Raw genomic sequence first — 26,596 nt, forward strand, 5'->3', positions numbered from 1 at the left:
CCGGGCCCTGGGTGCACCAGCGGCTCTCCCCCAGCCTCGGGCGGGGGCCCCAGGCGCGGGATAGCATCTCTGTTGGGGGCTGGGCGGGTAGAGGCCTGAGGCCTCCCACAAAGGCGCTCCTGGCAAACCTGAGGGTGTGCTGCCCGGGCTGGGAGACAATGCCCCTTTCACCCTGTCCAGCTTGGTACCCGCCCGGGGCTGAGAGCTGGACGTGAGGGCGGAAGTCCCTCCCCATCCTGGGACGTGCAGGCCAGCCCTGGAGTCAGGGCCTCCCCTTCCCGTGGCTGCGTCCAGGAGATGTTGGGGGCTGCGTGAGGAGTCCAGAATAGGGGAAAAAAAATCAGGAGTCTTGGGCACTTGGTGGGACCAGGCCCCCGGCTTCTCTCCATAGGTTATGTGGAGGAAGGAATCCATTCCTCTTCAAGCCCAGTCAGTCAGAAGCCAGGGACTGTGCCGGGGCTGTGAACTGAGGATGTTGGAAGGGCTGGATCTGAGGACTCAAGGGTTGAGGGTTTGTAGGGGAGGAGGGTGGGGTGGGGTAGAATAGACATTGCCCATCAGCAGGTGCTGGGGGACAGAATTGGGGCCTCTTTGCTGGCCCAGCGTAACATGAGACCAGCCCCCTTCTCCAGCTGAAAAGCCTGTGGCTAAGTTTAGCCCAGCTGGTGATAACCTTTGCTTAAAAGGCAGAGAGCACGTGGTCCTGCACCCCGACTCCAGCGGTTCCTTCCTTTTCTGGGACTGTCTTCCTCCAATGTTTGCTGTGGCGGGTAGCCATCTGCATGGTCCACGCCCCAGGCTTTGCAAGAGCAGGGCCAGTGGGCATCTAATGGCGAGGGGTGGCGCCACACTGAGGAGCCTGCTGGGAAGTGGATGGGGCTTCCTCTTCAGCGCCAAGGACACAGTACTTTGCCTGAAGAGGGCCTTAGCAGGACCTCCCACCCCTGCCCTCCCACACTGCCCATAGCATGCCCTTTGCCACACGCCTGTCATTTCTCATTACTGCCCTTTGCTGAAAGGAGGGAGTTCAGTGCCCAGGGACCATGGACTGACGCAGTCTGCTGTTGTCATGACAGCAGAGACCAGTGTAGTCATGGCAGCAGCCACACTGCCTGCGGTTCAGGTGACTCAGCAGAGAGGACCTGGGGAGTAAAAGGGGGTGGACACGGCCTGCATCTAGGGGCTGACTTCCTGCAGACCCTGTAACATTGCGAGGAAACCCTGGGGGACCGTCTCCAGAGACAATGTCTAGAGCTGGAGGGGACTCATGACCTGGTCTCCCATCAGCCCGGCCAGCTCAGTCACCTGTCTTTAGAGGGGCACGAGTGGGGGTGGGGGCAGGACAAAGCGAGCTGTTGGTCAGAGGGTTTCCCAACCCCAGCCCTCACTGGCTGACGCATCCTATTTTTGTGGTGGGAACTGTCCTGTGCATTGTCAGATATTTAGCAACATCCCTGGCCTCTCTCTACCCACTGGCTGCTGGTAGCACCCCTCTCTGCTAGGTTGTGATGAAGAAATAGTCTCTAGAAGTTGCCAAATGTCTCCCAGAGGGTAAAATGGCCCCCAGATTGAGAAGTGTGGCTCTGGAGTCTAGGCGCTACCTAATTTTACACAGCAGAGCATCCTGCCACGTGCAGGGGGGAGGCTGGGGAGAGATGAGGCACTGAGGGGCTGGACACACATCAGACCCCTGGACTCAGCGCCTCCCTCCGGACCAGCAACCCTCTGCTGCTGCCTGCCTCTGGGCTAGCGAGAAAGATGAGTCAAAGACAAGCTTAGGAAAAACCTCTAAAACTATATAAAAATATTTATTCATTAGAAAACAAGAAAACTGACAAACACACATATATATACATTCCAAGGAAAGCAGCTCAACTCAGTTCAGTTGGCCTAGTTTAAGAGCAAAGCCTTACGTTATAATGACCACTTAGGCATTAAAAAACCAAGGAGACAGGCAAACAAGTATTTTACAAAGGGAATGGATTCAGGGTCATTCTTTATAAGACACTTGCACAGCAGAGTTGGGATAGGCAAGGCTGCCCCTAGGACCTGTGCCTGTGAGCAGATGCCCGGCGGATGGGGGTGGTTTTCTTGGGTGTCTCATCTTCTGTCATCTCTGCTAACAGTTCTGTACAAAGAATTGGGGGAATAAGAAAAAGCTGAGTCACAAAGATGGTGCGAAATAGGTCTCAGAGAACAAATGGGACAGTCCTAGACCACACTGCACAGGAAGATGACCTGGGGGTGGGGCCCACACAGCAGGACCTCGTCAAAAGCCCCCCACCCCTGGCACCCCCACTGGCCCCCACCCCACTCCTGCTGGGCTGGGTCTGGAAGGGAGCACCACACCTTCGTCGCTGGATTCATCACTCGAGAAGACAATCCTGAGTTTCTTTCTTGAAGCTCGCTGCTGGGTGTTTGGATGCTGGTAGGTGGTACGGCGGGGCTTCGGTGTGACAAAGTTGTCTGAGGCTGTAGAAGCCACAGGCCGGTGCCGAGTGGCTACCAGAGGCAGAGGTGTGAGTCCAGAAGAAAAAAGGAACCTCTATCTGAGAGGAGGGCCCCGCCCAGACTCTCCCAAAGGGCGGCCCCACATACCAGCTGGCTGTTTTCTGGCTGACGGGGCTCTTTGGCTACTGCCTTGGCCAACCTCAAGTTCCTCTACTGCATCCAAACCTCTGGTGTGACAGGCCCGAAGCTTCTGCTCAAATTCATCTATTACAGCCTGGAGGGAAGAACAGATTAGAAACAGGCCTGGAATCTGTTATTTCTGTGACTAAAAAGAAACAAGTCCATGAATAGAGATGGAGGAATCTTAAATGTGGATCACTAAAGCGAAGAACCCAAATGAGAAGAGCACACGCTCTGTGGTTCCGACAACATGACATCCTATGCAAGGCGAAGCTGCCATGACAGTAAAAGGGTCAGTGGTGGCAGGGCTGGCGGGGCGGGGTGAGCAGGGAGCAGAGGACGCTCAGGGCGGGGCGTCGGCTGTGAAGCACACACATCACCAGGAGTGAACCCTCCTGGAAATCACGCTCTCTGGGCAACGGGGATGTGTCAAGGCAGGTTCACAGATGCCCTGTGCGCCTGTGGCAGGGGACGTGGGTAACTGGGGGTGCGAGGAATACTATAATTTTGCTTTGAACCTGAAATGGCCCTTAAGAAAGTCTCCTGAAGCAAAGAAAAAAAGAAACAATTGGAGACAGAAAGACCTGGTCTCAGGTCACCCGGTTACTTGGCTGCAGTCAGCTGGGGACTAAGTCAGAAACCTGGAGCCTCAGAACACCTGTGGGAGCTGCGGCCTGAAAGCTGCAGGCCCCGCGCACCTTGCCCTCAGGCTTGGCCCCACGCCGCAACTTGCCCACGATGGACAAAAAGGCGCTGAAGATGGACTCGTCAGACAGCTTATCGCCAAAGCAGTCGAAATTGTCAAGCATCTTTCGGAGACCCCGCTCTGTGAGGGGCAGCTGAGACACGCAGTAGGCCAGGTCCCGGTACTGCCGCTCAGTCCTGCGGGCAGGGAAGGTGTGGTGAGGCTCAGCGGGACCCCCAAGGGAAGGGTCTCCTCCAGCCCCACGAACCCTCCAGGAAGGCAGCATACTGGGCTGTGCGGAAGCGCTGACATAGCTTCTCCACCAGGCTCTCAGTCTGCTTGTCCTTCGTGATGTAGGAGAGTAATTGCCTGCAGACAGAGACAGGATACGGATGGACCACCTTGGGGGCAGGCCCGAGCCCACCACTGACACCCGCCCAGGCCCTCCCCGGCACCTGCCTTCTGTCGCCCTCCTGCCTCAGGGGCAGACTCTCCTCTGCCCTGGCCTGTCCCTCCTGCCCGCTCCCTCACCTCAGGGAAGGGTCCACCCCACCCTCCTGAGGAATTTACAGTGTGACTGAAAACTTAGAACAAAAGCAGCTGCCATCCAATGAGTCCTATTTACATGCTTAGCATGTAAGCATGTGTTAGGACTTTTACTAAATCTTCTCAAGAACTGAGGAACAAGTATTTGGGGGCCTCATTTTACACAGGAGGAATACTACAGAGGCGGGTTGGTGCTGAAGTCCACACGGCTCAGAGCACCAGACTGGATATCACAAACAGGTCTGTGTGATTCCTGAGCCTGCTCTACGACAGAACAAATGCCCCAAGGCCCCAGGACTCTACTTCATGATGGCGTGGAAAGGCTCTTCCTCCACGCCTCCCTCGGGGGCTGACAGGCGGCTGATGATATCTGGAAGGAGGTTATAGATGGCATTCGCCTGTAAGAGACAGAGTCAGGTCACAGAGACCAGCACATGACTGCCCGGTCCCTCGGCAGCAAGTCCTAAGCCATCCTACTTCTCACCTTGTTGGAGAGCTCGTTGAAGAAGTTCTTGGCCAGAGCAGCGATCTGAGGGGCAGGGTCAATGAGCAGCACAGCCATCTCGCTCACCTGCCCCTTCACCTTCACCATGTCCTTCAGGATCAGGTGGGTCATCACCAGCGCGGCTGTTTTCCGCACGTGCTGAGAGGGGTCCCGGAGGCTAGGGATGAAATCTCACGGCATTAGGACCGGGACTGTGGGCGCACCTGATGGTGGCAGGGGGCCCTCAGTAGGGAGCCGCGGCCTCTTCTGACTGTACCAGTAGAGGCTGTCTAGAGCCGAGTTTGGAGAAAGAGGCCAAGCCTGGTGCCAAGGCTTTAGACGAGAGGCATCAATCCCTTTGGGTCACACCCAGCCAGGGCATGCCCAGATGTGGGAGGGAGCCCTAAAGACTGAGGGGACACAGTTCTGGGGATTCCCACACTGACTTCCCCACGGCCTCCAGGGCCAGTGGGGACAGAGACAGCGCTGGGAGGGGTCTCACCGAGCATACAGATGGGGTGTCCAGGGGTCCACCAGGTTGGGGAAACGGATGGCCAGATCCCCAGTAGCAATCATGAGGTTAGAGCGAACGATGGGGAGCGAGGACTTTTCTAACATGGTGAACAGAAGACGGAGCTGGGAGTCACAGAAAGTGGCACTAGAGGCAAAGAGAGGATCGTCAGGGAAACCGCACCAGCCCCGACCCTCCTTGGGAAGGCAGTCTCCACCCTGGGGCCCACCTGATCATGCAGAACTTGCCCAGGGCGAGTGAAGCAGCTGTGGAGAGCTCTGGGTTGCTATAGAGACCAGGGTTGTTGCAGACTTTAAGCAGAAGTGGAACAAAGGCAGCCAGTGTCTGTTTGCCTGGTGAAGGAACAAGTCAAGGTGTGGGACAGGCTACCCAGCTGGGGAAGGCTCACCCAGCAGCCCTTCTCACCTTCCAGCAGCTCCAGCTCACAGATGCCGCGGATGAGTTCTGCCTCGGTGTCATCAGCTGTGGCCCCGCCCAGCCCCATCTCCTCCTCCAAGGTGGACTCAGACTTTGAATTCTGATGGGAAAGCAGCCAGGGATCATGGGTGAGCAGACAGTTTTGATTCCAGCCTACCCTTCATTTCACATGAATGGATCTGGGGAAGGGCAAATTCTGCAAAGCTGTTCACAGGCTTGTCACATGTATCTGAAGAGGAAGGACTCGTGAATTAAATAGGAAAAGTACTAGATCCCCTCCATTCATGTCTAAAGTGGCCAGAGCATCCCACATCTCTTCCGATTCATTCTCACAGCAGCATATAACTTCCTGGACAAAATAAACTGATGGAATCTGCCAGACAATGGCTCAAGGTCACAGAGAAGGTCAGACTTTACCCCACTGCTGCAGAGCTGTATCTCATTTGTCTGCCGGACATTACTGCCTCTAGTGGAGAGAACACAAGGTCCCATCAGGGGCCAGGCCCAGTCTCCAAGGCTGCCAGCAAGGCGGTGGGAGTGTGCAGGTTCTAGCAAACACTGCCTCGGGCACAGCCTGGATTTTATGCTGAGGCCCTACCTCAATGCTCTGGATTTACCTAAAACACTTCCTGGGTGATCCATTTATGTTCTCACTAATCGTTTCCAGGGTATCAGGAGCAAGGAGGCAGAGCCTCCATGAGCTCAATGAACAGGAGAGAAGCAGAGCTCCCCAGAAGGAAACATAAAGGACCAAGGGCCAGAAGCAAGTCTGGGCGACACTTGGGGCAGGAACCCCAAAGCGCAGGCGCGCCACTCACCTTTTCCTTGGGCTCCTTCCGCTTGTGCTCCTGCTCCTCCCGCAGGACCCGGCGCCGACAGAGCTCTCCGCTCACGGCCTGCTCCAGGTGCACCAGCTGCTGCAGAGCCACGTCCCCGGCCAGGGACAGCAGGTTCATCAACAGGAAGGTGGGGAGCACGGGCGTCTCCTCTACAGGACAGGGGCAGGAAAGCAGGGAGAGAAAGGCCATCAAGTCTCATAGGCCCCCGCACTGTTTTCACTGATGGTCCCCTGGCTCACATGCTCTATACCCAGGCAAGGAGCAGGAGGGCTTCCCTGGTGGAGAACGGTAAACAATCCACCTGCCAATGCAGCAGACGCGGGTTTCCATCCCTGGTCCCGGAAGATCCCACATGCCTTGAAACAACTGGGCCCAGGTCCCACAGCTACTGAGCCTGTGCTCTAGAGCCTGGCAGCCACAGCCACTGAAGGCCTTGTGCCCTAGAGCCCACGCTCCACACTAAGAGACGCCACTACCAGGAGAAGCACATGCGCCACAACTACAGAGTCATCCTCACTCACTGCAACTAGAGAAAAGCCCGCGCAGTTAAGACTGGGCACAGCCAAAAAGAAATAAAATTATTTTAAAAAAGAAAAAAAAGAAGCAAGACATGAGGGTGGAGGGCATGGTAGCAGTGACTGTGCAGCCTGAGTGACAGAAAGAGACAGGGAGGGCTGAGGGGGTCAGCGTGGCTGCAGGAGGTGGTGGTGTCAGGGGCTGCTGCCATGGGCCCACCACCCCTCTTGCCCACTTACGCAGGGCCTCCTGGTGGTCACTCTTCTCCAACTTCTCTAGGGCCTGCTTTGCACAGTCCTGCAGTATCCGGGCGCAGATCACCTCGGGGCCCTCAGCCAGCTGGTAGATGAGGCCCACGGCTGCCTCCTTGAACGGGACCCAGAGCGGGTCTGGGTGGACGCTGCCTGCGCAGGAAGAGGGGGAAGCTGCCACCACAGACAGAGAGTCCCTTCTGCCCCAGGCTCTGCACGGCAGCTCACCTTTCGTGACCATCTCCCGCAGTCGCTCAAACAGGCGGTGCTCCTGGGGCAGCCGGAAGGGAGGGTGACGTTCGCCCACAGAAGGCTGCTGAGGGCAACAACGCAGGTGAGCGTCGAGGGTGGACAAGGGGACACCCACTCTCCCTAGTTTGGACGTTACCGCCCCACGTGCCTTCCTCCTATCCGAGATGTTGGCGATGGCGTGGCACACTTGCTGGGCCAACCTGTAGTCCGGTGGGAGCTTCTCGTCCAGACCTATATTCACCAGGGTGTCCAAGTTGCTTCCCACAATCTCTGGCCTTCCTCTAGAAGAAGAAGCCATAGAGTTAAAGCCACTCAGACACCTCTGTGTGGGGACCACCACCAAGGAGCATAGGAGCCAGCTCCCTACTCAGGGCTTCGTGAGCCCTGGAGTGCTGCATGTGGGGCTGGCCCTCAGCATCCCTCACGCGCCGCTGACCCCTCTGCTGGGCGGGTTGGAACCGCACTGTCACTTGTTCTCCATTTAGGCGGCAACGCACATGCAGAGCTCAGCCAGGCCCGAGTGCTCTCACTGGAGCAGTAATAACGGTCCTCAGGGAACCTTTCTCTTCTCGCTCACCCCTTGGGCTGTCTGATGTGAGCCTCACCGTGCCATCATCCCAAGAAGCATGACGGAGGAGCAGCGCTCCAGAGGGGAGCAGGGCGCCTTCTCCGTTGCCTGCTCCCATAGCACCTGGGTCACTGCTGGGCTCAATTCATCCTTCTGCACAAACTCACAGATCTGGAGAGAAAAGAAAAAGGGCTCAGGCCCCAAAGTAACAATTCCCCTGACACCTGGTCTACCTCCTCTGAAGAGAACACTGAGAACCCGAAGTGGAGAGGAAGGAGGCAGCTGAAGATGTAAAGCTGGGGTCTGGGAGATACCCCCACCTCTGCTACTTTCTATTCTCCTGCCTGCCAACGTTTCTTTAGATGACGTGCTGCAACTGACCTTGCTGAGTTTGTGCACATCTATAGCCTGGACAACACTTTGTGGAGATTTCTAGTAGGTTTTCTCACTGCTACTGTCAACTCAATGTGTCCCAAATGGATGCCATCATCTTTGCCTTTTCATTTTGCCAGTGACACCACCACCAACAGTCTTCAAACCTCTGTCACCTAATTTTTAATGTGTCAGTCACTCATTCCACCTTTTCTCCCCTTTAAAATTTGTCTTCCATGAAATGCCACCCTATAGATGTTCCTCTCACCCCCAAAGTCCAGATCCCTGTCACTGCACACCCGCATCAGCCTCCAGGAACATTCCCGGCTTAGGCTCCCATCAGCCTGTGTGCTGTGCTCTCCCAGACGTCTGCTTCATCAGGCCACAGCATTGCTCACCAAGTACTGATAGAAGCAGCTCTCTGCGGCCTGCGGTATGGGCTCCTGGCCAGTTGCTGCCCTGCGCGATCTCAGGCCAGGCGCCTCCAGCAGGCTTTTCTTTTCCTCAGTGAGGAGAAAATGTGGCTGGTGGTGCTGCTCCTCCCAATGGAGGCTCGTGGTCAGCACAATCTCTGCCTTGAGCCCCACCACCCAAACCCTTCAAAGTAGCTCTGTGGCACTGAAATGCTGGGGCCCCTGGCCAATAAGGTTCAAGTCCTAGATCCCACGGATCTTCCCAGTTCAGCTCCAACCCGTTTCCAGCTTCACTATCTTTTCTAGGTAACAATCTTGAGCCAGAATGCAATGGTCTTCCTTCTACAACACAGGCAGTGCTCTTGCTCGGCTCTGTCGCAAATGTTTCCCCTCCTTTCTCGAATTCTCTAAATCTGATGCATCAAGATCCAAATCAAGTCCTGCCACCTTCAGGAAGCTCTGCCCTCGACTCGGAAGCTCTGCCCTCGACTCTTCGACCTGACACTGCTCTCTTCTCTACTCGTCAACATAACGTACCAGGCAGGAGTATGTTTTCTGGAACTCTGACGCCTGAGATTGAATCTTAAACTTTGTCACTAACTGGCTGAAGTTAGCCCAGTTCTTCAAGCTCTCTCTACCTCAAGTTTCTTATTGGGAAATGTAGATAATAATACTGCCTCCTAGAGCAATTGTGAGGATGAAACATGTTAATATGAGCAGAGTGATTAAATTAGTGCCTGGCATAATGTGTTATATTACTGTTGCTACAATAACTGTTACCTATACCACTTAACTATCTGCTGCATTGCTCTAAAATATTTTATGTTTTTTGGCTCCCAACTAGAGTTGAAAGCAAGTAATCCTATATTTCTTTGAGGGGCTGAGTACACCATAATCTCACTAATATTTGCGGAATGAATAAGTGGAAGTGAGCATACTTACGATTTCCTCAAGACACTGAATGGTTCCAACTGAGGCGTCCACTAGCAGCAGAGAGAGATTGTGAATCAAAGTCTGGGCCTTGGCTCTGTGGGAACAGCAGAGATCAGGGGTCATTAAAAGACGGAGAAGCTGAACCTGGCAAATAGGTTATTAGGCAATCCCGCCAGCGTCAAACAATAAACAACTGTTTCAGATACACAAAGAGAACAAACTAGTAGTCACTAGTAGGGAGAGGGGTGGGGGAGTGGCAATATACGGGGTAGGGGACTAAGAGGACAAACTGTCCTGGATAAAATAAGCTACAAGGATGCACTGTGCAACATGGGGAATAGTTTATAACTAAAACAATATAACCTTTAAGGACTGTGAATCACTACAATGTATACTTGTAACTCATATAATGTTGTATTATATGTCAATAAAAATAAACAAAAATAAACCAAATAACTGCTTAGGTTGGGTCTCACTCCCCCAGTCCATCACAGACCTACTGCCTCTGGGTCTAGAAGTCCCCTAGGAGGAGCCCACTCCCTGGCCTCCCCTCAGGAGACTAGACACCTCCTGGGACAGGCTGACTTCAGGGTAGTTCGCAAAGGCCAATGCAGCCCATGTACCTGGCGGAGTCCCCCTTGGGTTTGAGATAAAGTTGGCGGTAGGCATTAAGCACAGCGTCCCGGACGCCAGGCTCCTTCGACCAGATGAGAGGCAGCATGCGGCGCACCCCAAACAGGGCCTGGGGTACCCCAAATTGGAACACCATCACAAAGAATTCAATCACCTCCTGCACCACTGAGAGGACAGACACAAATGTCACCTATCAGCGCGGCGAAACGCCCCAACACTTAAAAACAGAACCTCTCTTAATGTAGCAACATGAGAGGGGACACCCTCCCCATTTCTCCTGAGGACCCCACCTCCCTCCAGTGCCCTGTCAAATGCTATATGCACACTCCACAGGGCTACAGAAGGCAAATGGAAGTAGAGAATCTGGGCCCTTCAAAAGAGCAGACGGACATCCATCAAATACGGACGAGACGGGTCCTTCTAGCCCTGGCCTCTGTGGCGGGGATGCCGGCACACCTGTAGTTGTGTGTTCGTACATCATCTTGCTGATGATGCCAATGGCCTTGGTGATCTGCAGGGAGAAGCTGTGGGCATCCTGCAGGTACTGCACCAGCAACTCCTGCTTCACCAGCTCATCGCTGCGTTCCTCAGGCTCTGACCCACTGGGCTTGTCCTTACAGCCAGTCTCTCCTGGGCCCAAGTTCCCTGCAGCTGCCTGGGGATTCTCTTCCTGGGTGGGAGCTGCTGGGCCTAGAATTAGGGAATTACAGGATAGTTTTTGTTCAAGGGTATATGGGGAAACCCAACAGTTTTAAACATCCACGAGTATGTGTTTCTACCATAGGAAAGTTTTGTTTTGTTGTGCTATGTGGCTTGCAGGATCTTAGTTCCCTAACCAGGGATCAAACCCATGCCCCCTGCAATGGAAATGTGGAGTCCTGACCACTGGATTGCCAGGGAACTCCCAATAGGAAAGTATAAATTTAGAATTCAGTCTAAAATATCTTGGTTCATTTCCCGGAAGAGATTTCTTGAGGCCTGGGGGTTGCTTCCAATCCCAAGCAGACACACTGCAGACCCCTCTTTGGCCTCTTTCAGTGCCAGGCTGTGAGTCACGTCCATGTATGAAATAAAGTCAATGGGCCATGAATACTAGCTGAAGTGTCTTGTTTGCTGACTGAAGAAGGAAAAGGAATTTACCTTTGAAGATGGCTCCTAAGAGGCTGAGGAACCTGGTCTCCTCTGAGTCTTCCGGGTCCACATGACAGAAGGGTTCAGACTCCCGAAAGTGGCCTATGGCTTCTTGAGTGAGGATGATGGCCTGCCTGACAGAACACGGCCTATCACCCATCCTGCCCCCTTGAGAGTGGCACCGCGGTCTGTGTCAGAGGCCTAGCTCATGAATGCACCAAGAACCCAGACCTTCCAGTGGAGAACTCTGCCACTTATGTGAAAAGGGGTCCGGGCGGGGGTGGGGGTGGGGGTGGGGGGCGGTGGTGATGAAGGTAAGTTTGACTGTGTGACTAAATATTATCTCTAGAAGGAGGCGCTCAACCACTACTGTTGCTGCTCCCATGGGAAGGGAACTACGTGGCTAGAGAGCAGGCTCGGAAGAGATTTTTCATTAAAAAAAAAAATGTATCATTAAAGAATGTATACATGTGTTCCTCTGCTGTACAGCAGAAATTAGTGCAACGTTGTCAATCAACTATATTTCAATTAAAAACATATATATAGTTTCCCAAAGGTGAACTCTAAACCTAATGGGTCACGAGAGAATACTGCATTCTTTCCCATACTTGTAACTAGCTTTGGCTAGCAACTGACGGATGCGTCCTTCCACCTCCTCGGGAGTCTCTGTCTCAGCAACGCCCTCAGACATCCCCTCTCCTTCCTGGGGAAGCGTCAGCAGCTGCTGCAGGGTAGCTTTCAACTCTGGCAGCATGGCCTCCCACTCCTCAGTGGGGTCTAGCTCTGCGGCTGAATGAGAAGGTTTCACTTAGACTCTTGCCTTGAGCTCCCCGCTGCGGGGAGAAGGGTGTCAAGGTTGAAAGCTCCCCCACAAACCCTACTCACAAGGCGCTGTGGCTCGCCTCTGGGCCCTCATCTCTTGTAATTTCTGGGTCTCCTTCTGCAATGGTCCAGCAAGGTCAGTGTCACTAAGCTACCAAGAAACAATGAATATCAGGGCCATTGACTCATGGAATTTCACCTGTTTCCATTTAATCCCTCTTCTGGGTGGACCAAGGGCTACGTACCTTGCAGGAAAAGGGATTATTGGCAAGAAAGCTGGCAAGCAGTTGGATGGCGCTTTTACAGACCAGCACCGACTTGTCTGCCAGACGCCCCACAGCTAAGGCCACCACTGCCTGGAAACGCGTCAGGGGCAGAGCCTGTCAGGGGCAGGAGGAGAGGATCAGATCCCAGCCCACACTGGCCATAATGTCAAGATGATGGTGAAGTGCACTCTACGTGTGCGAGCCATTCATCTGCGGAAACTTTTCTACGGGATGTGAACAGTTCGGGAATACTGTATTAAGACAGTGTAGTTCTTTGAATGCAGCCAGAATCCTTGTCCCTGACAGAGGAGGACCTTTACTACTGGCAGTGAAATCCTGAATTCTAGACTCTTCTTTGACACAGCTACTTTCCTTTTTGCTTTGGCCTGCATAGAGGGGTTCTGTGGATCTCTATCATGTCAACGGCCACTCACCTTCTGCTGGACAATTCGGGTGAAGAGCTGCAAAACGCGGCTGCGCACAAAGGAGTTGACGTCGTGGCAATGGGCCTGCAAGGTGTCCAGGAACTGGTCCCGGGTGTCCCGGGACGCCACCTCCAGCTGATCCCCGCTCAGGACCTGCAGCACCATCTCCGCCATGGCCGCCAGCACAGCATTGCGCATCACGTAATTCTGAGGGAGAGTGAGGCTGGTGGGGGCTCTGCACCCAACACCGACTGTCCTTGCCCTAAACTCCTATGCTGCTCAGCATCGGGACCTCAGTTCCCTGACCAGGGATAGAACCCGCACCCCCCTGCATTGGAAGCTCGGCATTCATCCTGAGGTCACTGGAAAAAGCTGAATGCCAAAAGGGCCTTGACTGCTCAGAAGAGAATTTAGGGACGAAACAAATAAGAGCCCAGAGCAGTACCCCTCCCTATCCCCTCCATGCAAGGAGATAGCCATGGTGGCAGCTGAATGTGAAATCACATCCACCCACCAATACGTGTTTCAGAAGCATTAATTACCACCTTGCTTCTGAGGCCTCAAAGCCTTTGATCCTTACTAATAACACTGTCTTCCCTCACAATCCCCTTCCCACAATTCCCTGACAGAGAAACAGCAATCAGCCCTAGGCGTGACCATGTGCACTGCAGAATCTGATGGGAGAACAGTTTAGGGTTTTTGCAACGCCAAGAGCCAGAGAATGGGATCTTGCAATCTAAAGTCATGGTATCAATACATTAGGTGAATGAGCAGATTATCGTGGTCCTTAACATTCACTGAGGAGAGCTAATACCAGGTTTGGGAAGGAGCCAGGTTAACACTGAGGACAAGGGAACTGAGAGAGGTGATATGGGAGCATCTGAGAGCCAGGTGGCAGGAAGGGGCTTCATCCTGCAGAATGGGTGGACCCAGAAACACAGCTGACTCTCTCACTGACTTAAGCTATGGAACTGTCATCTCTCTACCAGTTTGGGATGAAACCAGTGTGATACTGACATGGCCCTTTAATTCAATAAACTTCATCTGCTTCTCTACAGGAAGGAATTGCCACAGTGATAAGCCGAGACAATTTGACTTCATGTGAAAGTTACTACCTTCATGTTAAGAAAGAGCCTTTCAACAATGGACTCACAACCCACTGACCAAGGGACCACCTACCTCTCCATCCAAATGGTCTAGCAGAATGCACATGCTGGACATCAGGATGGCTGGGATGCACTCTGCTAGTTCTGTCAGGAAGGCCGCAAAACCCTTTGCCCCGGTAGGGTCCCGACTCAGCTCCTGGGGACACTTCTGTCCAATCTCTCTACACAGGGGAATAAACACAGCCAGAGCAGCGTAACCTAATCACTTAGGTCCTGGCAAGAATTAAGCTGGCATCTAACATCTGAAGGGGGCTTCCCTGGTGGGTCAGATGTAAAGAATTGAGAGGGTAACAGAGGAAGGCCAGAGGTCCCCAAGCAGCAGGAGGAAATAAACTGCCAGTGGCAGACTTTTTTTCCCTTCTCTACGACAAAATTAAAAGAGGCTTCTAACAACACCTGGTTCTGCCTTGAGCTAACCAATTTTTCTTATGGAAATATTTTTCTTAAGCTATGTTAATGAAATGATGTATTTGCTTTGGAATCTGCCTTTCTTCAAAATAGTTCTGCCTAAGACTAACCTTTTTTTCTCTTCTCAAACCTTGGGCTGATAATGGCTCAACAAACCAGTATTCATGTCAATTGTTTTATGGCTGGGGATGACACACTTTGTGCCTCCCTATCTCAAAAATGCATATTGTGGGAGAGGGGCCTGGTGAAACTACCTCAGCCTTGAAGAGTCTCTCTCATCTGATTAGCAGCTTGCTAACAGACACAAAATGCCTTGCTAAAAACCAGCAACAGGGCACTATTTCTGTCCTCTTCTGATGTCTATGTCAGAAGTTTTCTCTTTCTTTATTATACTTTAATAAAACTTTGCTACACAAAAAGCTCCAAGTAGTCAAGCCTCCAGATGTCACGAATTCTGGTCTAACATACAGCTTGCAGCAGCAACCTTTCAGAATCTGCCTGCCAATGCAGAAGTTCAATTCCTGGGCTGGGAAGAACCCCTAGAGGAGGAAATGGCAACCCACTCCAGTATTCTTGCCAGGGAAATCCTATGGACAGATGAGCCTGGCTGGCTACAATCCATAGGGTCGCAAGGAGCTTGACATGACTTAACAACTAAACAACAACATCTGAAGGAATGCAGTGTTACACAGAGAATTTATCTCCAATATTCCTCTTCTCCCTGAGGAAAATGAGAATTAGAAACGTAGAGAAGGCAGGGTCACCTTACGATCTCTCCTACAATGCTCTTCATTCCGTAATCAGTTGCCCAAAGACTCACAGCCGCCACCAGGATGGATGCCAGGTGCTCAAAGTGCTGTAGCATCTGTATAATCTTCACAGTGGCACCTGTGGAGTCCTGCACATGAGCCATGGCCCTGGGCCTCAGGAAGGGGTGGGGAAAAGGAAGGGCCGACTCACTCAGCATGTGGTTGTAACGCGTCAAAGCTACACCCAGCAGGTGCGTTATGGCTTCTCGGGTAGGGCGGTTCTTCTGGTGACTAATGGTGGGGTTCTCCAGGAGGCGGTAGCAGCAGCCAGTAACCAAGCTGAGAAAAGAAGATTGAGATGATGACATCAGCCTGGACTCAATTCTACTGCCCTTGCTCATTCATTCTATCTCTGCTGCTGCAGTCAGGGTCTTCTAGTTCCCTATACGCTATCGCCTTCTGCATCTGGTTGCTTTGCTGACTGCCACGTAGGTACTCCTACATGTAGGTACATGTAGGTCAACAGTTATGATGATGTCTGCACAGAAGCTGAATATATGATAAAGTCAGACAAAATCACTGATGACTTCTCAATGTTGAATGGCCAAGTCAGTCCTCATCTTGGCTGAACTTTTGGCTGCATCTGACACAGCTGGTCACTCCCTTTCCCTTGAAACATGCCTCATCTGGCAGCAGGAGCCCAGGCTCCTCTCTGTTTCTTAGCTGGTTCCTCCTCAAATCACTCTCCTGATGCTGGAGTACCCCGAGGTAGTCCTCAGATTTCTGCTCTCTTCTAGCTATGCTTACTGATTTACTGATCTCATTCAGTCTCATGGCTACAAACACCATTTATATAAACACATTACATTCCCAAATGTGCGCTCGAGCTCAGCTCTCTCTCCCTTACTTCACTTTGTACATTTCACACCTGAAAGTGACATTACTTGGACGTCTTAACAGGCACCTCCAACTTTCTACACCCAAAGCAGAACTTGCTACTTTCCCCCCAAACACACCCCCACAGGCTTTGTTATCTCAGTTACCGGCAGCTCCATTTTTTCAAATGCTCAACCCAGAACCCGAGGTGAGTCATCCTCAACCACACCCTCTCTCCAACCTCTAATCTGCCAGCTCATCCTATAGACTCTCCTTAAGGAACAAATACAGACTGCACCCACGGCTCCCCATCTCCACTCCCTCTTGGGTCTAAGCTATGGCCATCTCCTGCCCAAGTCACTGCCACAGCCTCCTAGCTGCTCTCCCGTTTTCCTCCTTTCCCGTCAGTCTGTTTTGACACAACAGCCAGAGTGACCTTGATAGGGCAGCCAGACCACCTCACTGCCCTGCTCGGAACCCCGAGGGGCCCCACCTCACTCTGATGGCGAAGTCACTGTGATGGCCTACGGGGACCTGCAGTTGGCTCCCCTGCTCCGACCTCAGCTCAACCCTCACCTTGTCTCAGCTGTCGCTCTGGCCCCAGTGCTGTTATCTGGGCCTGCTCAGCACATTCCCTCCTTGGTACCTATTTCCCACCCTTGCTCTGCCTCCAGTTCTCCTCGTGGCTCTCATTACCTCCTTGAAGGCTTTGCTCAAATGTCACCACCTCAAAAAGTCTTGCTAGAGCCACTGATACAAATTACAGCCATTTCCCATTACACTTGCCACCCCTTCTGTTTTTCTCCACGGTAATAAACCTGAAAGCATACTATATATTTTGCTTATATAAAAAATTGTCTTCTGCTCTAAAATACAAACTCTTAAGAGAGCAGAAATGCTGGTTTTCAATACATTTAATGATACCAGCCACGTACCTAGGAGATTCTCTATAAATACCACTAAGTGATTGAATAAAGCTATTTCTAACCTTTGTTGTCTACTTCTGAACAATTCAACATAACTGGCACATGTCTATGTATTACAGACAGAACTGCAGCATGAAATGAAGCATTTCAAAAGCATCTCTAACACCAGAGCCCTCATTCCTCACGGCCAGCATCCCCTGGCGCATTCGCCACCCACCTGACAAACTCCTCTTCGATTATTGAGTGGTTCCACAAGTGACGGATGTCCAACTGGAGCAGCTGTGTTAAAAGCTGAAGAATCGGTTGCCTCTCTTCCTCCCAGTCAAAGCCATGAGTTGCCTTGGCCCGGGATTTCCTACCCTAAAAAAGGATGTATTGGGGGGAAAAAAGAGGGAGAAAAGAGGATCACAACCTGTTAGTCTGAGTGCCCAAGCTATCCAGTATCAAGACAAGGTAGAAGGTAAGACAGAAAGATTATAAGTTTCAAAATATAAAAGAGCTGCTTCTCAGCAAAACATACACTGTGATACTTCTGAGTACCTTCTAATAAACTTTAAACAAGGACCAAGGGCAGAAAGGGAAAGGATTCTCAGAATCACTGACTTCCATCTTTCCCACCAACTCCTCCATCTCCCCAGACCCCTTATTAAGTGAGCCAGGAACACCAAATTACCTTCCCGCCTAGCTCCAGGTTCATGAGACCCGTCTGGCTGCTTATGGTCTCAAAGGACTCCAAGAGGCGTATCAGAGCATAGCAGTTCATTTTGAGGGCGTTCAGGTGGGCGCTTCTGTCTGACACATTCAGAGCTGCATCATCCAAGACGGCAGGGAGCTCCTGGGAGTGGCGGGACACCACTGCAAAGGGCAGGATCTGGGGTCAGTTCCACTCGCTCTCCTCACACCACCCAACTTCAAAGCCCCAGCCCTTGCAGCCATCAGATTACCAAAGATCTGTGTCTCATCTCTCAGTGGCCACAGCACAGGCCAAGTCCTCTGGACCCCTGCCCCTGATGTCCCAAGCACGCCCTATCCCTACTCTCTCACTCGTTACCCCACGTTCTCTCTGGCAACGGGAACAACAGCCTCCATTGACGAGAGGCAGCCGCAAGTAGGAAGAATGTTGTCGGTCTGCCCTTACAGTGAACACACATTGCTCTGTATCGCCCACCAAGATTACAGACCTAGTAGGTCAGGGGTCCCGGGCTTAGCCAAACCAACTGATTCACCACAGCCTTGATATCATCACATGGCTGATAAAACGCAAGAAACAGCAAATAAACAGCAACATACACCTTCCATCCCCTACCCCCTTCCCATAAACACCTTTTATGAGGAATTCCAGTGTGTCTTCCTTGAGGCCAGGGTCTATACTTCGAAAGTGACTATGAGGGAAAGAAAGTGCCGGGGGTGAGCCAGGAACCTGCAGAGCCCATTCTAACAGTTCAGATCAAACCTGAGGAGCCTAATGCTTATAAAAACATGTGAAATCACAGTGGCGAGCTGGGGTAAATGCTCATGAGCAGAAATATCAGCACCCAGAACCAAGTATCAGTGAACTATAATATGGAATTTCTGGACTAACATGCAAAGTTAGGGCAAATAGCCACCAGTTCTTTTTAAAGTACCAGAGGCACTACGTTACTTACTGCAGAATGCTGTAGATGGTATCAAAGTGCTCCAGCACAGCCAGGGGCCCCTGAGCTCGAAAGGCAGTCTGAAAAGCTGTAAAGGTGAAAGAAACTTATCAGTACAGAGGGGAGAGGCATTTCTGGTTAATTCTGTTCAAGACAGAAGAAAAAATGGAGTTAACTGATTTTCTTGGTAGAATCACTAAAGGACACAGTTCATTTCAATGTAACCTATTATAATAACACCTGACATTTTGTCCTGTTTTATCAAAACAATTGAGTTTTATTATTCCATCTCTGAGCGAGATGAAGCAAATAGTACTGTGTCTATTTTGTGGCAGAAGAAATGAAATGTCAGAGTAGTTTTGTGACTTGTCCAACTTACTAATGAATACAAACTCAGAATCTTCTTAGATTCTGAAAAGTAGAAAAAACAGTAGAGTTCCTGTATTCTTCACCCAGACAATGGTAACATCTTGTTTTACTATAAGGAACTATTCTAAACCAAAAAATGAACATTAACTAAACGCTAATGACTAACCTACAGAGCTTGAGTTTTGCCAGCTGTTCTAATTCTATCCTTTTCCCAGGCCAGGAGTCAACCTAGAACACCACAGTGCATTTAGCCATCATACCTCCTTACTTTCCCGATCTTTGTCTTTGACGCTTGAAGTGTTGTTTGCCAGTTATTCTATAGAATGTTCCTCACTCTGGGTTTGTCTGCTAGTTTGTCATGATTAGGTTGAGGTCATGTGCTTTTGGCTAGATCACTGAGAAAGGGAGGTTGTGTCCTTCAACCATTATACCAGAAGGACATGATGCCTTATTACTGGCAATGTTAACTGATCAGTCGGTAGGGTTCGCCAGGTGTCTCCACTGCAGTTACTGTTTTCCCTTTTGCAACTAATAAGTATCTTGTGTAGGGAGATACTTTGCAACTATGCAAACATTCTGTTTCTCACTACATTCTGCCCTCTAATTTAAGCAACAATGGATGACTCTTACCTGCCACAAAGATTACTTTTATTAAGTGGTGATTTGTCTATTTCTATCATTCCTTTTATATTTACTAATGGGAATGCCACTGTAAGTATGAGCTTTTCTATCCCTTCAATACATAATTTATGTATTCAATTATTTATGTCAGAATGGGCTCTTGAATGTTTTGTTCATTCTGTGTTTTCATCCATTCCTATTACTTTTCTTTTGTTGTTCAGACTGTCCCGTACTTGACCACTAGGAGTTCCTTCCACTCAGACTGCGAAATGCAGGACATACATGTGTGTAGGTATAAATGGACATACCTCTGTATCTATTTTCACCTCTGCTACTCTGCTAAGTCGCTTCAGTCATGTCCGACTGTGCGACCCCATAGACGGCAGCCCACAAGGCTCCCCCGTCCCTGGGATTCTCCAGGCAAGAACACTGGAGTGGGCTGCGATTTCCTTCTCCAATGCATGAAAGTGAAAAGTGAAAGGGAAGTCGCTCAGTCGTGTCCGACTCTTCACGACCCCATGGACTGCAGCCCACCAGGCTCCTCCACCCATGGGATTTTCCAGGCAAGAGTACTCTACTGTATATTAAAAACATAAGTTCATTTATGTATTTGCTTAATCCTAGTATACACATGTAACAGTTTCAGAACTGCTAACGCACACCCCTTTAAAAAATAAATTTACTAACTACCTGACGCTAATTGTGTAAAGCTTTCGTATATAGCTCACAGTCAAAATGCTGGCTTTCCTAGTTACTTAGTTCTCTAGTCCTTTAGTGCGTTATGTCAAACATTTGCAATACACTTAGGTTCATTTGCTACCATAGACCCGCTTTGATTTACCATGGGGCTACATTTGGAAAATCTGCTATAAATTGAAAACATTGTTAAATCAAAAATCTAATAGTACCTAACCTACTGAATACCACAGCTTAGCTTAGTCTACCTTAAACATGCTCAGAACACTTACAACAGCCTACAGCTGGGGGCAAAAACCACATAGTACAAAGCCTGTTTACCGGAGTCTCCTGCACTAGCAGAAGGATTCTTCACTGCTGAGCCACCGGGGAAACCTGGTAGCCTTGTATGGAGCCCTGTATGGAGTTAATTTTTGAAACAAGTTGTAGATCTAGCTCTTTCTGTGGCTGGGGAGGGAAAAAATTCTGTCAAAATCTTTTCTGCGGCACCAAGTTGGTTTGCCTGGAAAGTAAAGCTTGAACCTGTACTCTATTATCACTGCTGGCTCGCTGACCTGATTCATCACATTAGTGTTATGTTGTCCAACTATGACCTGGTCCTTTGCAATGTTTAACAAACTATTTTATTTCCCCAACTCCTACTGACTCCTTACACTATACTCATAGCATATCCTTCCCTTTATATGTTTTCTGACCCTTTGCCTCTCTTCCTTTAGTAGATGACTGTTTTCTACTTTACCCAAAAGAATGAGACCCAAAGTAATCCTGCCTCTCAGTCAACAAATCATTCCGCCAACACCTTCCCACTTTGCTTCAGTCTCCAGTGGAAAGATTTTGTTCCAATGCTAAGCTGTTCTCACTGCCTTGCCAAAGTCTTATCTCCTTTCTCTCACCTCTGATTTCATCCTTTCCAGGGAACACTCTCTTTCTGACAACATGCTCAGGCCCCCACTTCTTTAAAACAAACAATACAAAAAGAATCAATGCCTTTGAGTTTGCTCTCATGTCCCATTAAAATCTATATAATCTTTCTCAATTCCCTGAAACCTAGTTTCTGAGATTGATGAATCTAACAGCTATTCTTTCAAAGATTACCTGTTACCTACTTTTTATTACATTCAATGATTCTCTCCATTCACACCCCCCTTTTCTTCTCCGAAGCACCACCCACTGATCTAGTCTAGTTACACTGCTTACACTTATACTCGGCTTGACCATTTACTAGACTAAGTTACTTAGGTTACCAAGTCTCAGTTTGTTCTTTTGTAAATTGGGAATATTAACAGATCATATCTCATAGGGCTTTTCAGAATTTTTTGGTAAACATTAAGCAAGATAATCCATGTGAAGCAGTCAGGGTAATACTTGGCACACAATGTAACTCAGTACTTGTAAGCCATCTCCCATTCTTACAAACCTTCTGTAATCTAGAAAATACAGTAAAGTGAAAATGAGAAAGAAACAAACACTGTTAACATCTGGCTAATTTTTCAGTTTATCTTCTATGCATACTATTTTGACTGTCAAGGTCATATCACATATTCATTTCTGTTCTGCTTTTGAAAACTTATAAACGTGGCTTGAAAAAACATACAACCATGCCAACTATTCTCATCTCAGGACTTCAAGTAGGCCCTTAGTAAGCCTTCTCCAAGTTCCCAGGCCTATCTGCTTTCTTCTAGGCATTATTCCGCACCTTTTCTCCACCCATAATAGAACAGAATCAGATAGAAGAGAGCCTCCAGCTGCGCCACACTTTGTCTTTACCGACAGGCACTATCCTCATCTGGGTCCATACGCTCTACTTTCTGCTGCACTGCCGTGGATAAACCGTCCTTGCTCTAATAAAACCATTTCCTCCCCCCACCCCCATCACAGACTCTCTGACCCCCTAAAGGATACTTCTCCAACAATCCTTCCTCCCTTTCCCTCCTGCATCATCAACTTTCCCCTTCCAGATTATTCCCATTCGGAAGGCAGGCACGCACGCGTGCTCAGTCACTTCAGTCATGTTCGACTTTCTGCAACCCCATGAACTGTACCCTGCTGGGCTCCTCTGTCCATGCGATTTCCCAGGCAAGAATATTGGAGTGGGTTGTCATTTCCTCCTCCAGGGGATCTTCCTTGGCCCAGGGATGGAAGCCAAGTCTCTTATAACTCCTGTGTAGGCAGGTGGGTTCTTTACCACTAGGACCACCTAGGAAGCTCCACATTCAGCATAAACATATGTTAACATTGCTCATCTTGAGAAAAAAAAACAAAACTAAATCCTCCCTTGACCCTGTTCGCCCCTCTAGCTACACCCTATTTCCCTGCTACTCCTTAAAGAAAAAAAAAAAAAACCCACAAACAAACAAACAGAAAGGCTTATCTAAACCTACCATCTCTAATTACCTCTCTCATCCCACTTTCTCACAAATGTATTCCAATCAGGCTTTTGACCCTACCATTCTGAAATAGTGTTCATCAAGGTTACCAGCAAGTGCCACGTTGCTAAGTCCAGGATTAAATGTGCAGCTGATCTTTCCTTTCCCTTTTCAAACGTCTCTTAATTTAGCTTCCACTTAGCATCTTTGCTCACTTTCTGCCTCAGTGACTGGCCCTTAATTTCTTTTATTGGTTCTTTCTTATCTTTCCAGCCTTCAAATGTTGGACTGTCTTAGGTCTTATGTCTGAAACTGCTTTTCTTCTTCAACTCAATCTCATGGCTTTAAACACCCTCTATATGTTGAATATTAAATCCCAAATATGTATCAATAGTTGGCACCTCTCCCCTGAACTCCATAAGCATATAACCAACAGTCTAAACCCTCTCCTTTCCTACACTGCCCCATCTCAGTAGATGACAACTCCATTCTTCTAGGTGCTCAAGTCAAACAGCCTTATAATCATCCTCAATTCTGCTTTTTCTAACCCTGTAAATCTAATCCACTCCATCAACAATCCTGTTGACTCTACTTTCAAAATTTACTCAGAATCTAACCTTTTATGATAACCTCTGTGCTATCACCTCAAGCAAGCTCCCTGGTATTATTTCATTAGCCTCTGAATTAGCCCCCGCTTCTTCCCTTGCCCCTTACAGTCTCTGCTCAACACAGTAGACACTCTTTGTGATGCTATGGACTGCAGTCCACCATGCTCCTCTGTCCATGGAATTCTCCAGGCAAGAATATTGGCATGGGTAGCCATTCTTTTCTCCAGGGCAATCTTCTTGACCCAGGGATCGAACTTGGGTCTCCTGCATTGCAGGCAGATTCTTTATGTCTGAGCCACCAAATGTCCATCTGAGGATCTTCTTAAGAAATGGATTTTCTGATTCAGCAGTTTGGGGATGGGTTTTTATCTTGCATTTCTAATAAGCTCGTAAGTCATGATAAGCTCCTAACTAATACTAATGCTCCTGAAGACCACATTTTGAAGTTCAAGACTCTAGAATAATCTGTATTACTTCCCACCTGACTTCTTTTTTCCTAGCATACTCCCCTCCAACCACACTGTCATTTTCCCACCTCAGGGGCTCAGACTGGCTTTTCCTGACTGCCCTTCCTTTGGAATCTGCATAGTTAATGTCCTCACTTGTAAGGTCTCTGCTTAAATGTCACCTATCAGCAAGTCTTTTCTGATCATCCAACATAAAATGCCAATCTATAATGCACACTATATTCTTTTTCTATCTTAAAAAATTTTTCTCCTTGGTATTTACAATTTATTTATTACTTGTTGAAAGCCGTGAGAGAAACAATTTTGACATCTTGTCTATTTACTACTGTATCCCCAGTTGAAGAGAACACTTCCTGGCAAACAGCATTATCACCAGTAAATACTTGAATAAATTAAATGATCTGATCATGAGTTATTTACAGAACTTATATTTAGGGTTCTAAATGCCAAAAGCAATGCAATTGTTATAAAAGATAGAAAAATCCCTTTCTCTATCTCTGCTCATCAGAGCAAGGAGCTGTCATCTGGTAACACTAACGGAAAGGCCAAGAAGAGACAAGCTGCAGTTATATCATCGAGCTGCTTGATAATGAATGAACCCTACTTGCTGTGGGCAATAACAGACTTAATCTCTACTCTCTATAACTCTCCAAAGCAATCTAACTGATACAAGACACTTCCAAGCAGTACAGTGACATTATGCATGGGGTCTTGTTGATAATTGCAGGAATTGTCTGCGGTCATCTATAGGTTTCAGTGTGTAACTGAACTATACATATATTGTACAGTATTGCTACTGCGCACATATGCTTTTTTCCATCATTGCACATTCCTGGAACTGCGATCTACTCTAAAAAACTATTACCTGAAACAGGTCAGGTCAAGTCTCAGACATTCTAGGAGACATCTTCTCCTATAATTCTTAAAACCACCACGACTATTCTGGCATATGGTAAGAGGTAAACATCAAAAATTAAATTCACCCCAAAGGCTAATCATATACACCAGAACTGTTTATTGTGTACCTTAGAGAAAGTGGTTAATGAATATATCCTTCATGTAACACAACACTACACAGAAAACAGAAAGTAACAGAAAAGACATGTCTCTCACCCCCATGGACCTTAGTGGTGTAGTGGAACAGACAATAGAATCAGATGCCGGTGATTGTTTTGAAGTGCTAGTCACAGTGGCAGCTATGGAGTCTTACCTTTAAGGTGCGATGGAAGATGTCTGATGGACAGTACCTCTTGCACGACATACTGATTCACCCCTCCACTTTTCAACAACTCCTCTGGGGATAAGGGCAGATGGAATTCCCATACTTGGGGAGACATCTTTCTCCCAATGGCTCACAGGGCTGGAGGCCAAACAGCAAATAAGTCAGGGTCTACATCTAAAGGCTATCTTTTTAATCTGCTTCTTTTACTCTCCTCCTCGAATATACATGCTTTTTAGTTTTGCATCAAGCTAATAACATGATCTTAAAGGATGTGATTAACCCTGGACTAGAAATGAACTCTTAATTGTGACTCTGACACTTGGTTACTTAACCCCCTGGGCCTCATCTGTAAAACAGGATTACTGATCTCTGACTACAAAGTTGCTCTCAGGATTAAAGGAATCAAGGGATATTAAAATATTTAAATAACTGTAAAATGGCATATCAATGCGTTAAGTTAGCACTGTTATTTCTGTTTTTATGAGAAAACTTCTTAAGTATATAGAGAGGTCTCATCTAAGACCAGTGTGAGCTGATGGGTTTCCTGTCTCCAGAATGACAGAATATTAATATTTACGATTTGTTTACTCTATGCCAGGTTCTATTAGGCTACACGAACGTCATACCTGATCTAAGTCTCCAAAATGCCCATTTCATGGAGTCCATAGTAATTTGGTCCCATTTACAGATGAGGAAATTGAAACTAAGGAACGTTAAGCGATTTGCCCAAATTCCACTGAGGATCTATGGCTGTTTGCACCACGTTGTACCACAAGGACACATCTACTAACCCTACAGTCTAATACCGCATCTCACTGCCGGATGCCAGATTTTCCCGGCCTCTCTTCCCCGCTCCCCAGAACACCACACCTTACAAGAGAGCTTCACCCGCCGTTCCTCCAACTCGCGTCGTGGGGCTGGAATTAAAAAAAAAAAAAACAAAAACCAAAAAAACTCCACGGAGGGCACAATATGCACCAATCTGAGAGGCAGCACCCCCGCGGGGAGAGAAACCGGCCAATACACGCCAGGCACAGGAAAACACCCGCCACCTAGCCCCGCGCGGCGCGGGCAAAGCCACAAAAGTGGAGTTCAAATCTCAACGGTCGCAAGGGACCCAATCGCGACGCTCGCTGCAGAGACTGGCCAATCAGAGCGCAGGAGCCGGAATGCCAGAGGAGGGCGGGACTTAGATTCCAGCTCCCTTCCCCACTCCCGCCGCACTCGCGGCCGCCTTCTTCCCTACGAAGTCCTCTTTTTTTCCGCGGTGCCTGCTGGAGGAGTCGAGTTCCAAGCTGAGCAGTGGCCGTGCCCCTGGGACAGTGACCCATTCAGTCACCCCCAAGACAGGAGCCGACAGTTAGAAGGCTTAGGCTCTAGTCCATCTTCCGCCATCTCGTCTGCTTTGTGACGTCCAGCAGTTCACTTCACTCCCTCAGCCTCAGATTTCCTCCCCGGTCGAATCGGGGGAATAAAAACAGCTATAGCGCAAAACTGCTGTGGGGCACGGAGAAAGGAAGCTCTGGGCTCCGGGTTCTGGACCTTCATCTCCCTCAGTTGAGGGAAGCCCAAGAAAATAAGAATGGGTGAATTTTCTTGCTTGAAGTTCATTTTGGGGACTCCCTAAACAAGTAGACGGCACCCTCCGCTCTTCTAGCGCATTAAAACCTTCCGGCGGGTAGAACGGAAGCGGCAGGGCGGGGCTTGTGGCTGGGAAAGGCGGGGCTGGGACGGGCCTTGAGCCCAGAGCTACCTGGGTAAAATCCAAGATG

General features: G+C 49.2%; 1 protein-coding gene and 1 non-coding gene across 2 annotated transcripts; both read right to left on the reverse strand.

Annotated features, from left to right (window-relative positions):
• Positions 1-1,858: 1,858 nt before the first annotated feature.
• Positions 1,859-25,820, reverse strand: NCAPD2 (non-SMC condensin I complex subunit D2). The gene is made up of 32 exons (XM_068970602.1): positions 25,695-25,820; positions 24,813-24,962; positions 18,488-18,563; positions 18,165-18,223; positions 17,515-17,696; positions 17,059-17,201; positions 15,251-15,378; positions 15,055-15,178; positions 13,896-14,043; positions 12,726-12,923; positions 12,271-12,405; positions 12,089-12,176; positions 11,812-11,992; positions 11,213-11,337; positions 10,529-10,762; positions 10,063-10,237; positions 9,449-9,533; positions 7,759-7,892; positions 7,302-7,434; positions 7,130-7,214; positions 6,890-7,054; positions 6,114-6,283; positions 5,284-5,395; positions 5,087-5,210; positions 4,849-5,004; positions 4,347-4,524; positions 4,166-4,260; positions 3,605-3,685; positions 3,330-3,513; positions 2,599-2,725; positions 2,350-2,502; positions 1,859-2,128 (listed from the first exon to the last, which is right to left on the reverse strand). Exons 2-32 carry the CDS (start codon positions 24,937-24,939, stop codon positions 2,043-2,045), a joined length of 4,191 nt encoding a protein of 1,396 aa, XP_068826703.1. The 5' UTR covers positions 24,940-24,962; positions 25,695-25,820; the 3' UTR covers positions 1,859-2,042.
• Positions 17,772-18,092, reverse strand: LOC138079444 (small nucleolar RNA U85). The gene has a single exon (XR_011144912.1). It is a non-coding gene; the product is annotated as a small nucleolar RNA U85 (small nucleolar RNA).
• Positions 25,821-26,596: the final 776 nt, after the last annotated feature.

Source organism: Capricornis sumatraensis, chromosome 4, assembly GCF_032405125.1.
Source record: "Capricornis sumatraensis isolate serow.1 chromosome 4, serow.2, whole genome shotgun sequence".
Taxonomy (NCBI): Eukaryota; Metazoa; Chordata; class Mammalia; order Artiodactyla; family Bovidae; genus Capricornis; species Capricornis sumatraensis.

What these genes read in the sequence shown, in the direction of transcription:
- NCAPD2 (XM_068970602.1), bottom strand. Translation starts at nt 24,939, where the DNA reads ATGTCTCCCCAAGTATGGGAATTCCATCTGCCCTTATCCCCAGAGGAG. An exon ending in GTACGAACACACAACTACAG is followed by an intron (nt 10,238 to 10,528) that starts GTGTGCCGGCAT and finishes CTGTCCTCTCAG; the next exon opens with TGGTGCAGGAGGTGATTGAA. An exon ending in CCTTTCCACGCCATCATGAA is followed by an intron (nt 3,686 to 4,165) that starts GTAGAGTCCTGG and finishes CTCTGTCTGCAG; the next exon opens with GCAATTACTCTCCTACATCA.